This window comes from Diadema setosum, chromosome 18 (assembly GCF_964275005.1).
Source record: "Diadema setosum chromosome 18, eeDiaSeto1, whole genome shotgun sequence".
In the NCBI taxonomy this organism is placed as follows: domain Eukaryota; kingdom Metazoa; phylum Echinodermata; class Echinoidea; order Diadematoida; family Diadematidae; genus Diadema; species Diadema setosum.
In genome coordinates this window covers 32,963,243-32,977,799 of record NC_092702.1, presented here as the reverse complement: position 1 = coordinate 32,977,799, position 14,557 = coordinate 32,963,243, and the positions used below count along the sequence as shown (strand labels likewise).

Below are 14,557 nucleotides of genomic sequence, written 5' to 3'. Positions count from 1 at the left end.
TATTACAACTTGCCCGTTGTTCTGTTTGCAGTTTTTAACGAAAGCGGCAGTTCTTTGAAAAGTTTTTTCTACTACAATAAGGTGTCCCAGTAATGATTATTTCCTGATTTATTAATATAATTAGCTCATATTATTACTACAGATGTCCGGAATCGAAGGTCTGCCTGATACCTACAAAATGATAAATGTAAGGTACATTTTTGGCGAAATTATTTGTCCCTGTACTGTTGTACTTTAATTGTATGTAATGCAGTGCTCCAATGTCTTTTGTCGACAACCACTAGACGACGCTCCTCGGTTACGCCGCCAACGACCAAGGAGTTTGACATGGCGTCGAGCAGTCGACCACATCATACAGCTTGAAAAACATAAGAGTCTACGTAACCGTAAAAATATGAACTTGCACACAAACACAGTACGTTAAGAAGAAGAAGAAGAAGAAGAAGAAGAAGAAGAAGAAGAAGAAGAAGAAGAAGAAGAAGAAGAAAGAATCCCAAACGTGTGTGGCCAGGTATTTGAATGTCTTTTTCACCTGACCAGTCTACAGCGACAAGAAGTCAGGTACTCAGGATGTTAGAACACGAAACTACCACTGTTGCTTCAAAAGACTGTCAAAAGAAAATCTTTGCTATTCCGCTCATGAATAAGTAAATCTACAGAAACGCCCCATAGCTGTTATATTCTCAGCCTATCTCTCACCTCCCCACTCTGTCATTGTTATTGAAATGGTTACGTGGTACGTTAAACCCTGGTAATGTAATTCTCCGAATGGTCGAAGTATTTCCTGGTTATTACGTGGTCCATACGATTGGTCTTTTGTTATGCAGAGCTGACGGTCTTCATGAGTGCATTGAAGTCTATACGCATCCCTTTATATTCTTCAGAGGGTGAAAAGGTGTAGCATGCCTTAAATGGCCAATTTCTCGACTTTAGCAGCGCTTAAACTCTCTTCTTGGTTTGGATGAATGACTCACGTATTACACTGCCACCCCCGATAAACGGCAAGCAGAGGTAGTAGGGATTTTGACTTGCGGTATCTTGGTTGGGTTACCAGCAGACGATAAGCTGCTTCACTAAAATTTTGTGTCGCCGTTCGCGGGCAGGGACTGTGTTGGCATACCGAAAGAGTTGTGTGTGTGTGTGTGGCAGTGACATCCCATTTGGAGTATTTCGACTTAAAAAGAGCCAAAAACTGTCACCTGAAGAGCCTTAGGCCTACCCAGAAATATCGATTCTGCTTGGATTCTTTCTTTTATGCGTCTTTTTTTTTTCTTTCATCGGCCATTGCCAGTATCTGATTTTCATAGCGACAGGATGGCGAGCATCCACCGTTTTGAGCTCCTTTGGACGTGGACGGCACTTACAGGTAAGTAATCTTCATGCAATACGAGTTTTATTTGTTCTTATTTTGAAATGGTAATAAAGATAGTCATTCTCGTTTGAAAGACAACGCAGTAAAGTCTTTTCCGGAGTGTTTACCCCAACTTGAATCTTTCGCGGATAGAAGAGCCCATTTGTAGCTATTGGTTCAGAGCAGAGTGCGTTTAACACTGTCACGGAATAGCAATTGGGCGTCCTTGCACGTTGGTTACATGTTGCATGTTTGCGCCGTGCCAAAATGACATGACGACGTTTTGATTGAACTGTGGGTATTGTACCACCCGCTGCACGGGTTGAGGACGACCCAGCGAGTTCTTGTCCGCTCGCGCGGCCAGCTGCCCGGCAGCTGTTTTCTCGAGACGAGCCCCTTTCGGCGTGCGATAATTGGGGTATTTATATCCAAGCATAATTGATATTTTCATCTCGGTCCCCTGACTATTTCAATTGGTGTTTCCAAAGTGATCTCTCTCAACAACGGCACTTCCGGTTAATATTAAATGGAAAGTGTGTATGCGAGTGAGTGTGTGTCTGTAACTGAATTATATTCCTGCAGCAAGGAAAGTTCGTTAAAATACCACAACCTCGACGGATAAAAGAAGTGCATTCATCAGTGTTCATACAGTTCGCTACTCCAGACCAAATCGCGCAGATCCAAATACGCGCATCAGGGATTCGGAGATTTTGTCTCACTCATACCTTCCTGGATGGAGGAAACTGTTAACTCCCTCTGACAGATACACTTGTTGTAATTCCATACGCACCAAATAGTAAAAAAAAAGTGTTACAAAAGTATAAAAATTTCTAATTTAGGGCAGACTTTATTCAACAATAGAGAACTATGGTTTTAGCATAGGGTCTTCGTCAGAATCCAGTCCGACATAGAACATGTAAATTAGTGGTTAAGAGTGGATTTAAGCATTATCACATCACATCTGATACGGAAGTAGAGGACTGGTCCTGTAGTATTCCGGTCTCAACATTATAGAATTAACTTTGTTGCTCTACGTGCGTTGAGGAGCAGAGGTTTTGAATTTCTCCTACCCCCTCCATGAGTCCAATGCCTATCCAATAATTTTTTGAAATTATTGATTTGAGGAAACTTCGACCATGTCGACGACACTAACAGGGAGATGAGTAGGGAGTAAAATACCGAGCTCTCTCCGAACTTGCAGTCAAGGCGTTCAGACCAAGTTCTGTAATGCATTCGGATTTTAGACATGCTTTGTAAACAAAAGTTACCGTTAACAACCGCAAAGCTTGCCCTACCTAGCAGCAACTAAGTAAATTTCTGCCTATGGAACTTAATGGGAGGGAGAAGGTGAATGAATGTTTCGTTACTATAGGCTACAGGAAAAGAAACATCGATAAATTGCATTTCATTACCGAAACGGTCTATTCATTCATACCCGTACGGGTCGGCGGATGCACTAAGGAAGTACCAGGCGAGACATCCACCTTCTTGGATGTATCAAACACCGAACCCTGCAAGTTCGCTCTGGGCAGTGGCGTACCGTGGGTCAAGACATTGGGGGGGGGGGCACCTCATGGCAGCAACATCAGAATTGCATAACGTAACATTAAATGCGAGCGAGCGGAGCGAGCGAGCTTGAAAATTTTGACATTTTACAGTCCCCAAACTGCCGTTTGTAGCTATATTTTTTCGCTTTGGAAATTAAGGGGAGGGGACGCACCGGGCGCAACTGCTGGCAATTACTGACAGCAGCATCAGGAGAATTGCATAACGATTAAATGCGAGCGAGCGAAGCGAGCGAGCTTGAAAAGTTTGACATTTTACAGTCCAAAAACTGTCGTTTGTAGCTTTTTTCGCTTTGGAGGGAGGGGGCGCCCGGTACGCCCCCTGGATCCGCCACTGGTAGTCAAGGGTGTCGGTTTATTTTCATGATTGGGGGAGGTATGACCAGCGAGGGGGCGTCGAAGTGACCAAGCGGGAGAAGGATGTCCAAAATCTGCACTTTATATAGAGCATCCCCTAATTTGTTTGTGTTTGTGAGTGTGTGTGTTTCATATAGATGGTAAAGTTAGGAAATAGCCAAAGTCAAGTCTTATTATTGGCAATGCAAGGCATTTAAATATAGACTAGTATGTAAATCAACACTGCAAAATCAATGATCAAGCTTTGATAGCAAATGTGTACAACCTATCAAACATCACATTGCGCAACATTGCAGCGACTCTTTTTGCCATTCAGATGTTCTGAGTACACTGCGCACATCCTGCTTGTATTCAAAATGCCAACCAGGAATCACACTTCCGCAATCTGTGTGGTCTGTAAAATTTCTGTTCTGCTAAAAAATTTTGTAGCAGTCCCCTCCATTTCCAGCAATATTGTTAATGCATTTACCACAGTGACGTAACAGTTATTTGTATCTCTGTTGATAATTTACCTGTATCTCTTTTACAATGTTATTCTGTTCATCGCATTGTGGTACTGATTTCCTGACATCTGTGTATACGAGTGTTTCATTGTATTTGCTTCAGAACGGTCTCATATTCAAGTAATGTGCAGTTTAATGCCCCGTCACTGTACAGGCATGCTAACCTGGAAACATTAAAGGGGAATTCCAGACGATTTTCATAATTTCACATCATGTTGTACATAAATCAACAGCTCCATGTACAAATTTGTGGAATTTATTGTGGTGTTTGAGCAGAGAAGCAATACTTTGAAAAACCTTAAACAAATTACACTGAACAAGGATGATGACATAGGAGGTTCACATATTTCAGAAATGTAGCAGTGTAATTCCATTACAATACTGCTTGCTTGCGAGTTCACCTGTGTATAATCTATGCATGTCTTCTTCTTTTGTTCTGCTTCCTTGAGCTCCAACTCATGCATTCTTATGGTGACTCTGCCATGTCATCATCCTTGTTCATTGCAATTTGTTATAAATTTAGAAAATATTCTTATTCTTCATTCCAATCATCATAAATTCTGAAACTCTGTCCACAGTACAACTAATTTATAGTTGTTGAAATGTAAAAATCTGAAAATCATCCGGAGGTCTCCTTTAAAGTGCACGCTACTTGAATATGAGACCATTCTGAAGCAAATAATTTTCACACAACTATAGATATATAATGTACTCTTAAATTAATTCCACAAGGATTGGAACAATCATTCCCCAGCATTCCCATTGATTCCCACTGATTAGTTACTAGCCATCCCCTTTAAAGAACTCCTTAACTCGATCAATGCGCAATATCAACCAGAAGGCCACAGCGTCCGTGTGTCCACTCCTGTCATTCGAACAAATCCATCTCGTACCCGGAACTATGAACTGCTCATCCAACCACGAAGGTGTTTTTTTTTTTTTTTTTACGCGGACCTCAACGGCACACGTAATAGGCTGTGAATAGGGACATCATTTTGAAGAAGCTGTTCTGTCTTCCTATACGATGGTCCAATCCTTAAGCTATTTACTGTTTCACTTTTTATAGTCCATCGTCTGACGTCATGAGTGTTTACTCCTTTTCATTATGCGGCAATACGGAAACAACTCTCGAGAAGGTTTTTATTTTTGTTGTTGTTAGCAGTCAATATTAGGAATGGCAAATGGCAAAATGTCAGTGAATTCCAGGGGGGCATTTCATGAAGGAACTTGTCGGATAAAATGTCCGACAAGTCAATTATATCCGACAAGTTCAGAGAAATCAACCAATCAGACTAAAGAATTTCTCAAAACTTGTCGGATATAATTGACTTGTCAGATATTTTATCCGACAAGTTCCTTCATGAAATGCCCCCCAGAACTCTACTCAAAGTTTAAAGAATCTAAGATCTAGGGGAAATTATAAATTCTTGTCTCGTTGTTCACAAGTGTTTCATCTGCAGATTTACGGGGAGGGAATGAGGTATGGGCATTGTGAGGGCGAAATCTTTACCATCTTCTAAGTCATCAATTTGTCGTATTCTAACTCTGCTTGGAACTTGAAAATTGTTTCGTGTATCATTGTTCTTTTATGTGGTTTTGTTTGTCTATATGCTCTGTGCGCAATCTTGATAGATTCTGCTTTGTGCCAAGACAATGAAAGTGTCACTCTGTATTGATTAAAGAGTGATGTCACTTTATTCAGTCTTCAAGTCACTACCGGCACCAGCGAATCAATAGTTAGACCAAGCATGTATGATAACTCCTTGGCTTCGACACCATTACTATCTTTTGCACGTGACGGGGAAGAAAGTGAACTGTATTCTGGATGGGTCTGACAGGCGGAAAATGCATTTTAGGCTACTGCCTCACAGTTCCATCTGATGTCACGCACAATGTCCCCGCTCATGACGTTGATCGTACACGCCACCGCTCATGCGTCCCTCCTCGAGATCTGGTAAATTAATCGCTGTAAGTTGTTCACGCCATCGAAAGCCCTTCAACAAACCCGAGATTTACGCCGACAAACTGCCTACATCCGTTGTTGAATGAAAACACGCCAACACCGCCCCAGTTACGAGAAAAGTTGGTTTCAAGTTGTGTGGACAGCTGTCAAAAAAGCGATGCTGACAACATAATTACTTCACCGGAGCTCTTGCGAGTATGTTATACGTTATCTTACTTTTAAGTGATGATAAAATTAGAAATGAAACCAATATAACCGCTAAGCTTTGTTTGCTTGGTTTTTTTTTTTGTCCGTTCGGAAATTTGTTTTCAATGCGTTGTAAGTGATGGAGTAGTTTCGGTTTAGATGGAGCTTCAAGTTTAAATTTTTTTTTTTGATGATTACATTTTGAGATGATAAAAAAAAGTTTTAAAAGTTTTAATCATTTAATGAAAATTGGTTTTGCATCGGCGGAGATATTCAAAACAAAGCGATCCTAATAAATTGCGGGACCCACTTTTTTTTTTTAATACATCTTACAAGATAAACGTACATTTTGTTTGAAGTATGGAGAAGGGCTTTCTTTTCTACAAACATATAGTTTATGTTTTGCTGAATGTTGAATTCAGTCATGTAATAACTTCGTCATTTCCGACTAACGACCTTGTGACGGAATACTCTGTATTGAGCAACTTGGGAACCACATCCTCAAATAAGAAACAGACTGTCGTAACAACCGAAACGAGTTTATTGACCCTTATTATTTGAATTTTGATTCTTACTCAACATCGGTATAGAATTACAGAATAATCCCACACTAATATCTTTTCTGGATTGAAAGAAAATTTGCTTATCAATATTCCTTGCACTGTTATCAAAGTGTTATGGCTTCAGTATGTTATGTATCCTAATCCTGCGATTTACATTGCTCTGGGTACAAAAATGGATGCTCAGAGTTGATTTGTTTTAACTGAGCATGCGTCTATCGCACTTTGACAATGGTACTTGTGATCACGTAAGACGCATGATGATCGTGATGTTTGTATTTTTCGGCTGTAAATTAGTGTCGTATTTGGAAGGAATCGTCCGTTACGCGCAGACGCAGTAATATATACGCACGAATAAGGACACGAGTGGCGAGAAAAGGTGACTTGTTGACTCGTTGCATTGGGATCAGGATTATCTGGTTAATCCTTTTCGAAGTCTCATCCTATATCGATTAGACGAGGTGTAGTGTTCATCAGCTATCATCTCAACTCTAAGCAAATCTGCAGATTTCTTACGTCTATTTCTTCATGTTCTCATGCGGAAGAGAAGCTTATTCTTAACTTTAGACTTTTCTGAGCATATTGTAACAATATCTCCCAATGCTTACCTGCTTACGCTGTTTGAAGTCCGATTGGTGTATACAAGGAGGTATAACGCCTTGATTTAGCAAAAGTCTTCTTGTTTCACGATGAAGGTTTGATTTCTTCCTTCTATCCCCATAACGAATGTTCTTTCTTTTTTTTTTAAACATCAGCTTTAAAAGCATACAAAAGAAGCTCGAGATTTGTGCAATTAAGGACATCATAATAGTCTCGGTGCCAGATTGCGGGCCTAACCCTGTTTTACCATTTGCCCGGTGTTTCTTCGATGGTGTTACCCAAAGGTGCTGAATCCTAATCTGGATGATGCAACTCATGCGTCTTTCAGGGTTTTCAAGATATCCAAAATGGCTGTCAAGAAGTAAAATGTCAATATATGCATTTCCCTATAAATGGATTGAAAATGGATTGACGGTTTCGCCCCATTTCGAGGGTGCTGAATCCGAGTCTGGCTAATCAAGATATTCATTTTTTTTAATGCCCATTTTGGCGGACATCTTGAATACACATGTATCTCAAAATCCTCAAGGATTCAAGACTTGCATCATCCAGATTCGGATTCAGCATCCTCGAATTAGGATATAGCCACAAAAAAAAGTGGTAAGACAAGGTTCGACCTCTGACACCCAGACTATCATATCTGGAATGTAACGGTTGTGTCCATTTTTGTTTCCTTTTAAACAAATTGACAGACGTGCGATTTCTGTCTTGGCTGTCTATCCTTTGATCGGGATATAGTTTTCGATCGTGCTCTAATGTGAAGGGGGATCAATCAAGGAACGACAAGTCTTCACTCCTCCCCACACCCCATCCTCCCAGCAACTGATTTTGGAAGAGACAGCCGCATCATCCCTCCAATCAACAGAATGAATGTTGTCATCCCATCAGTTTCATTTCGGGCCGAGTTTGAAAAAAAAATATAAAAGAGAAGAAGAAGAAGACCATGACAAGAGACTCATGCCGTTGTTAAAGAGAGAGAGAGAGAGAGAGAGAGAGAGGTGAGAGGGAGAAAAAACCCCAAACTCATCACTTATACTGGCACTGATGTATGGGACATTCCAGGATTCCAGGTCTAATGCCAACATCGGCAGACATGTCTTTATCAATTGGAAGGGAATGAGTGGCAAGAAAGATAGGGAGATGGCCAACCTAAGTCGAGAGAAAGACAGAGAGAGAGAGAGAGAGAGAGAGAAACATGTGGAGATATATGGGGAGAGAGATAGAGAGATAGATAGATAGATATAGAGATAGAGGTAGAGATTGAGATAGAGATGTCATCACCGGTATCCGAGGGTGACAGCCTCCTACACGCGACTGTCATCCAGTGTCATCATCACACAATTGCCGCTCCCGAGAATCTGGGCGTTGGGGGTGGAAGGCGATCTCTATGAGTTGCTCCCAGTGCTTGGTACAAATATCATTTCCTGGTCCTCCGGCAATAAACGGTCTCATCGAATAAGACGGCCCTAATTTCTCAGAACAACCTCGTCAATGCGTACACTGTTCGTTCGAGGGACATCGCCATTATTATCACCCCGGTACTTGCAGGTGCCCATTTCTACATCTGGTTAGAGAGATGAAGAAGTGGGTAATTCCATCTTGTCCAAGGACGTATTGCACCATTAAGAATCTCGACTTTCTTGTATGGGCGCTGAAGGGATGGTATGTGTTAGGTTCATATATGGGGCTTCAGGTTTTCAAATTTTGTGAGATAATGAGAAATCTCTTCTGAAATATGAAAGAGCATGCAATTCTCAGAGGAATTCAGTTTATGTGATGAAAACTGGTTTTGAAATGACCGAGATATAAAAAAATATATATATATAGGTCTTAATAAAGGGTGGGACCCACCTTATATTAAGATCGCTTTGTTTTGCTTTGATTTTGGATATCTCGGCCATCTCAAAACCGCTCTTTAACATTTCACAAGTGGTTTCTAGGTATCTCGCAAAATTAAAAATCTGAATCCCCGTCTGGACTAAAACTGCACTTTCCCTTTAAAAAGTCCTACCCTAACATACCCCACTGTCCCATTGTGTTCTCAGTACAATGAGAATATCAAGTAGACAACCTTATTTGGATATTATTTCTGTGTTGGAGTGCTACTCTTTTTTAATGTCACACTGATATAAAAAGCAAAAATGTAAGAAAAAATCCGAAGATAGTGTTCATCTCAAAAAGTGAGATTTCGTAAAGATTTGGATATCATCGAGTTTTCGAGCAGACTGTAATGTAGATGTGAGAGACTAGATTCCACAATACAGTTGTACTGCTAATTCAGACATGTGGACAAAATGGCGGTTATGTCTACATACCTCTAAAATAATAGGAATACTGGCGAAGTACACAACATCCATCACTGCGTATGTCAACTCAGCTTTCTTCATCAGTCGTCGAACGCCCAACCAATTCTTATTTGGGAGGAAAGCGAGCGACAAAATAAATGATGTAAGAGAAAAGCGCTCAATGGATTGATGACACAGGGTCATCCATAATTGAAGAGGAGCTCACACTCGGATGAAAGGTCAGTGTGAAAGAGAACGGAGCCAGTCAAGTTATGTGACGGATCGAGTATGATTATTGCATGATGACAGATCAGACTGTATGGGGGTACGTTCCATTTCCATCCTTTGCGAGCGTTGGAGACATCTATAACTCGGCCTACATTCGCCAGATTTGGACACTAACTAGTAGAATCTACGCGATAAAAAACCGCGGTTAGTGCCACGCGTTCTGCGGTTGGTCATAATATAGTGGCCGAAATCTGAACTCTGGTCAGAAGTCTGAGTCGTGGCCTCAGGAAGACATGGAAGAAGAGAAGCAATATTCATTGGTCAGTTTATTGAAAACCAGAAGGGCAGTAACTCTCAAACACGGGCCGCCAACTTGTGTGAAGTGATAAATTCATGAGCATGAATAATACTAGCAGTGGTAGTGGTAGTGGTAGTGGTGGTGGTGGTGGTAGTAGTAGTAGTAGTAGTAGGAGTAGTAGTAGTAGTTAGTAGTAGTAGTAGTAGTAGTAGTAGTAGTAGTAGTAGTAGTAGTAGTAGTAGTAGTAGTAGTAGTAGTAGTAGTAGTAGCAGTAGCAGTATAGCAGTAGTAGTAGTAGTAGTAGTAGTAGTAGTAGTAGTAGTAGTAGTAGTAGTAGTAGTAGTAGCAGTAGCAGTAGTAGTAGTAGTAGTAGTAGTAGTAGTTGTTGTTGTTGTAATAGTAGCATTTGTAGTATTAGTAGTAGTAGTAGTAGTAGTAGTAGTAGTAGTAGTAGCAGTAGCAGTAGTAGTAGTAGTAGTAGTAGTAGTAGTAGTAGTAGTAGTGACAATAGTCATAGTAGTAGTGGTAGTAGTTAAAGACAATAAAAAAAAAAACAAACACGAGAGTAATAGCGTAACCATAATACAATAACAGTAACATAACGATTTACAATTGAGAAAATTTGATAATTTTGTGTGACTGTACTTCGTCTACTTTCCTTGGCTAGCCTTCCAGCACGTATTCTCAACTCCAAACACAACTTCAACGGTCACCATCTAGCGGATACATGGGTATAAAGGAATGCTGTGTGGATAGGGTCTCTTGTAACCGGTCTCAGTTAATGTTATCACACGGGTCTCGGACACCGGACCTTTGCTTTTAAGGCACAGTCAACTGGACCACAAGACCTCTAAATATCCAACAATGCCTGTCTAGAGTGTCTAAATGGCATGGGCGAATCTTATCACAGTGTCATAACAAATAATATTTCGGCGTCAACATACACCGACATTACATTAAAACCCAAACATGTGAGCATAGAAACACACCTACGAACACATACACACACGCGCAAACCGTCCCAGAGAGACGTACAAACGTACAAGCACGCATAAACGATATTTTGCATAGATAATATCGCCTGCATTTCCTCGGATCTTTTGGACACGTTTAAAATAATAATGCTTTCCGCTATGGGGATGTCCGCGTTAAAGGGCTCAGAGCTACTTCCGGGAAATGCAGTGAAGCTGCAAGAGGACTGTTTTCATTATGACATCACGTATTTATTATAAAACAAATAAAGCAAAATATCAAATAAAATAATACGCGCTCAGCTGCCAGTTTAAAAAAAAAGAAGAAGAAGAGGAATATGCTACGACCATTCTGATCAGATTTCAATATTCTTAGATTGTGCACTCAACGGCTGGCTTATAATATTATTTTATGTTCATCGCACAGTACCCCCCCCCCCCAAGAAGTCGTTGCAAGTTCCACCAGCATAAGCAAGTACACGGAGAAAGTACACCTTTGTGTATTGACGGACTTCCGCATTAGCCCAGTTTCCCCCTTTTTTCACAGTTATAGATTTTTTTTGTGTCTGTTATTGCAAGTATTGATAAGATGAACGCTTCACTGGACAGAGCTGTCGATGTTCTTAATTTAGCCCACATGGACAGCGGTTCGTTTGATGCAAAGTCATATGAAATTGCCTTCCTACGTCACGTCAGCATAACTGCGATCCAGGGCAGGTGCAAAATGCAATGTGGTTAAAGAGAAAAGTACACAGACGTATGCAGGCTTTCGTTATTATGTTTGTTTTGCACGTTATAATTGGTTGACTACAATAGTGTTTACGTAAGGCTGCTACTTGATAATGAATCTAGCTTAGCTGGGGTAACAAACTTTATAATTCTGTTCACGCGATCTATCAGACAAAGATGTTAACTAAGAAAAAAAAAATACTCCTGATAATGTCATAGTAACATCTATTTATATTTTTGTGCTTTATTTTGATCATTCTATCTAAAATCTGACAATTTATTCTCAACCTCTTGAGACTGCGTCGGCGGCGTATGGCCTCCTTGGCCTTGAATATACAACCATGTGTGCAACGTACGACTGATAATTACAAGCACATTACCTGTACCCACTTGTGACTTTCCAAAACCTGTAATGTGGTATACCGCCCTCTTTCGCCTCATGTCGTTTACAATCCTTGCAAGATCACCTCTAGTTATCGGTGGCGGATCGGGGGGGGGGGGGGGGGGGCTCAACCGGCGCACGACCCCCTCCCTTTAAGAAATAGAATGATAAAAAAAAATTAAAATAATGAAACCCGGAAGTTGCACCAGAAATATTAGTTGCGCCCCCCCCCCCCCCTTTACAGAATTCCTGGATCCGGCGCCCCTGGTTATGTTGTTTTACATAATCACGTAGCTGCTTAGGTCGGTTGATCACCTGAATGTTATTTGTGTGTGTTGTTTTAGATAGTTATATTTCAGTCAGTATTTCGATCAGTATTAGCAAGAGACATATAAGCTACATGGCTCATAAATTTTTGCCTCTTTATGATTTTCAGATATCGTGTGGAAACATTTTATCATGTCGGAAAAGTCCAATTATTTGTTTGCAGTTGAAATCCTCGAAGCGATTTGTGGTTAAATATAGGTAACCTCAAGATGCTAAAAAGGGGAGAAAAAGCCAAAAACTACGCACTATGAATATTCATGTCACCAGGGGTAGGTTATGAATGGTGATAACCCCGATCCAGGTAAACATGTACACCCTCGCAGACACACACACATTGGCACACACGCACTCGCACAGACACACACGCACACCGGCTCTCACCTCTGCATTTGCATGCAGACAACGGTACGATGATCACAACGCAAACTGAACACTTTTGCCCGCCAGCATTCTTCACGTTACGCCGATTGACAAGTTCGTAAGTTCGTGCTTAGTTTGACGTCGTCGTCATCAGCAGCAGCGCACGGTGACTTGCTCTTTTGGCAGTCTCGTTGTCGAAAGGGGGAGGGCCGACGCGTGTGAAATGTTGTGACGGGTCATTAAACGATGTGTTACTGTGATGTTTGGGTGAAGGGAAGGTAATGCCGCCGTACTTACCGTCAGACACGTGCGAATGAACCCGCGTTGATATCGTCTGCTGTCGCAGTTATTAAACTCGCGCCGAAGAATGATCGGGAGTTAAGTGGTCTGTGGCAGCCCCCACAAGGAGCGCAGTCTTTTATTGAAGTCGAGTCAGCGTGGATTTTCCTCTTATGCCACAGGCTCAACCCAAACGAGCAAAGTTTCCCCCTTGACATTCATGCTGCATGAAAAGGAGCGACTTCTTGCAAGATCACTTGGATGACACTAAAACTGGAGCACAACAGCGAGCCGAGGCCCCGTAAATTTTAGCACCCGATCGAGTTGCGAAGTCGAGAGGTTGGACATCGCATTTCGCAGATGTCTCGTGTGATTAAATCAGGACGAATCTTCAGGCCGAATAATTGGATAATACTCTGAGACCAACATGAATACGATCTGTAGCTTTTCTCGAGTTCTCGGTCTTCTAGCTTGTAAGTAAAGCTCCATATATATTCTTTCTTTCTCTCGTCCTGGTATCACTGTCAAGCGCTGTTTTCAGGCGAGTTTTGAAAATGATAAACGGACCTCTACCTTTTGGAATTATTGGAATTACTAAAATTTATCCACTACTGCTCATTTACATATATAATCCAAAGACAAACTCAGTTATCTTCCATCAAACCACCTTCAATTCCTTTAAACAAACGTGTCATCTACCCTCTTCCCAACCGGGGGTTGATGAGCGGATGATCATTTCATCCGCCATTATCGAAATCATACCAAACTATACTTTTTTTTTCGTCTTCTTCCAAGTTTATTGTCATGTGAAAACCAGGTGTCCGTGATCTAAATGGAATGACCGATGACTTTACTCAATGCTCACGAAAGGCAGATGAGCCAAAACTTGCCCCAGATATCATGATCGGCAGGTCACGGAAATTGAGAGTGGACGAAGAAACCGAAGATAGATCCAGGCACAAGCGAAACCGCGACGTCCCGCTAAAATTGCTCGTGGGTATTACGGCGAGTGTAGTCATAGGGCCTACATGGTATCGCAAGTTCTGGGCTGGCTATACAACCAACATTAGGGCCTAATAATCGAGGTCACTGACTTCAAACACATCAGCCTCTCAGAACCACAAATTAGAAATCAGACATTTAATGCAGCAGAGTTTCCTGTGGTGATGACAGGGTTAATTCCCTCCTCTTTTGGTAACCAATTCTGAAGACATACCATGATGCCTTCAAGTCATAGGCGTGTATATAAACATTTATCAATTTATCTGGATATTATTGTGTGTTATAACGTATATCAACTTCCCCGCCTTTCTCTCTCCCTTGTGTGTGTATTTTGTTTTATTGATCCTTTTATGCTGTATCATACACGCTACTAGCATGACTGTAAACATGCGAGCGATCGCGACGCAGTTTTGATGCATTTTCGCTGTACAAGCGTGTCCGAATTTATATTGCGGACTAAAACAAAAACGCGACATGTTTTTTTTTAAAGTTAATTCGAAATCAGGCGAAGGGCATGGTGCTGTAACCGAGCCAAGCGACGAGGCGCTTAGGATGCACATTAATCATGACCAACAAAATGATCACGAAAGGCGATGTTATCTCACAACGAG

The 14,557-nt window shown here is 41.2% G+C and overlaps 1 protein-coding gene across 2 annotated transcripts in view; it reads left to right on the top strand.

The window, feature by feature from the left end:
- The first annotated feature begins 742 nt into the window (after window positions 1-742).
- Window positions 743-14,557, top strand: part of LOC140241586 (uncharacterized) — a 77,135-nt gene continuing 63,320 nt past the window's right edge. For both annotated transcript variants that reach the window (XR_011902090.1, XM_072321319.1), the window contains exon 1: window positions 743-1,366. Coding sequence is in view for 1 of the 2 variants with exons in the window: in XM_072321319.1 (XP_072177420.1) it covers window positions 1,255-1,366 (112 nt within the window). In the remaining variant the exon portion in view is untranslated. The remainder of the gene's footprint in view (window positions 1,367-14,557) is intronic.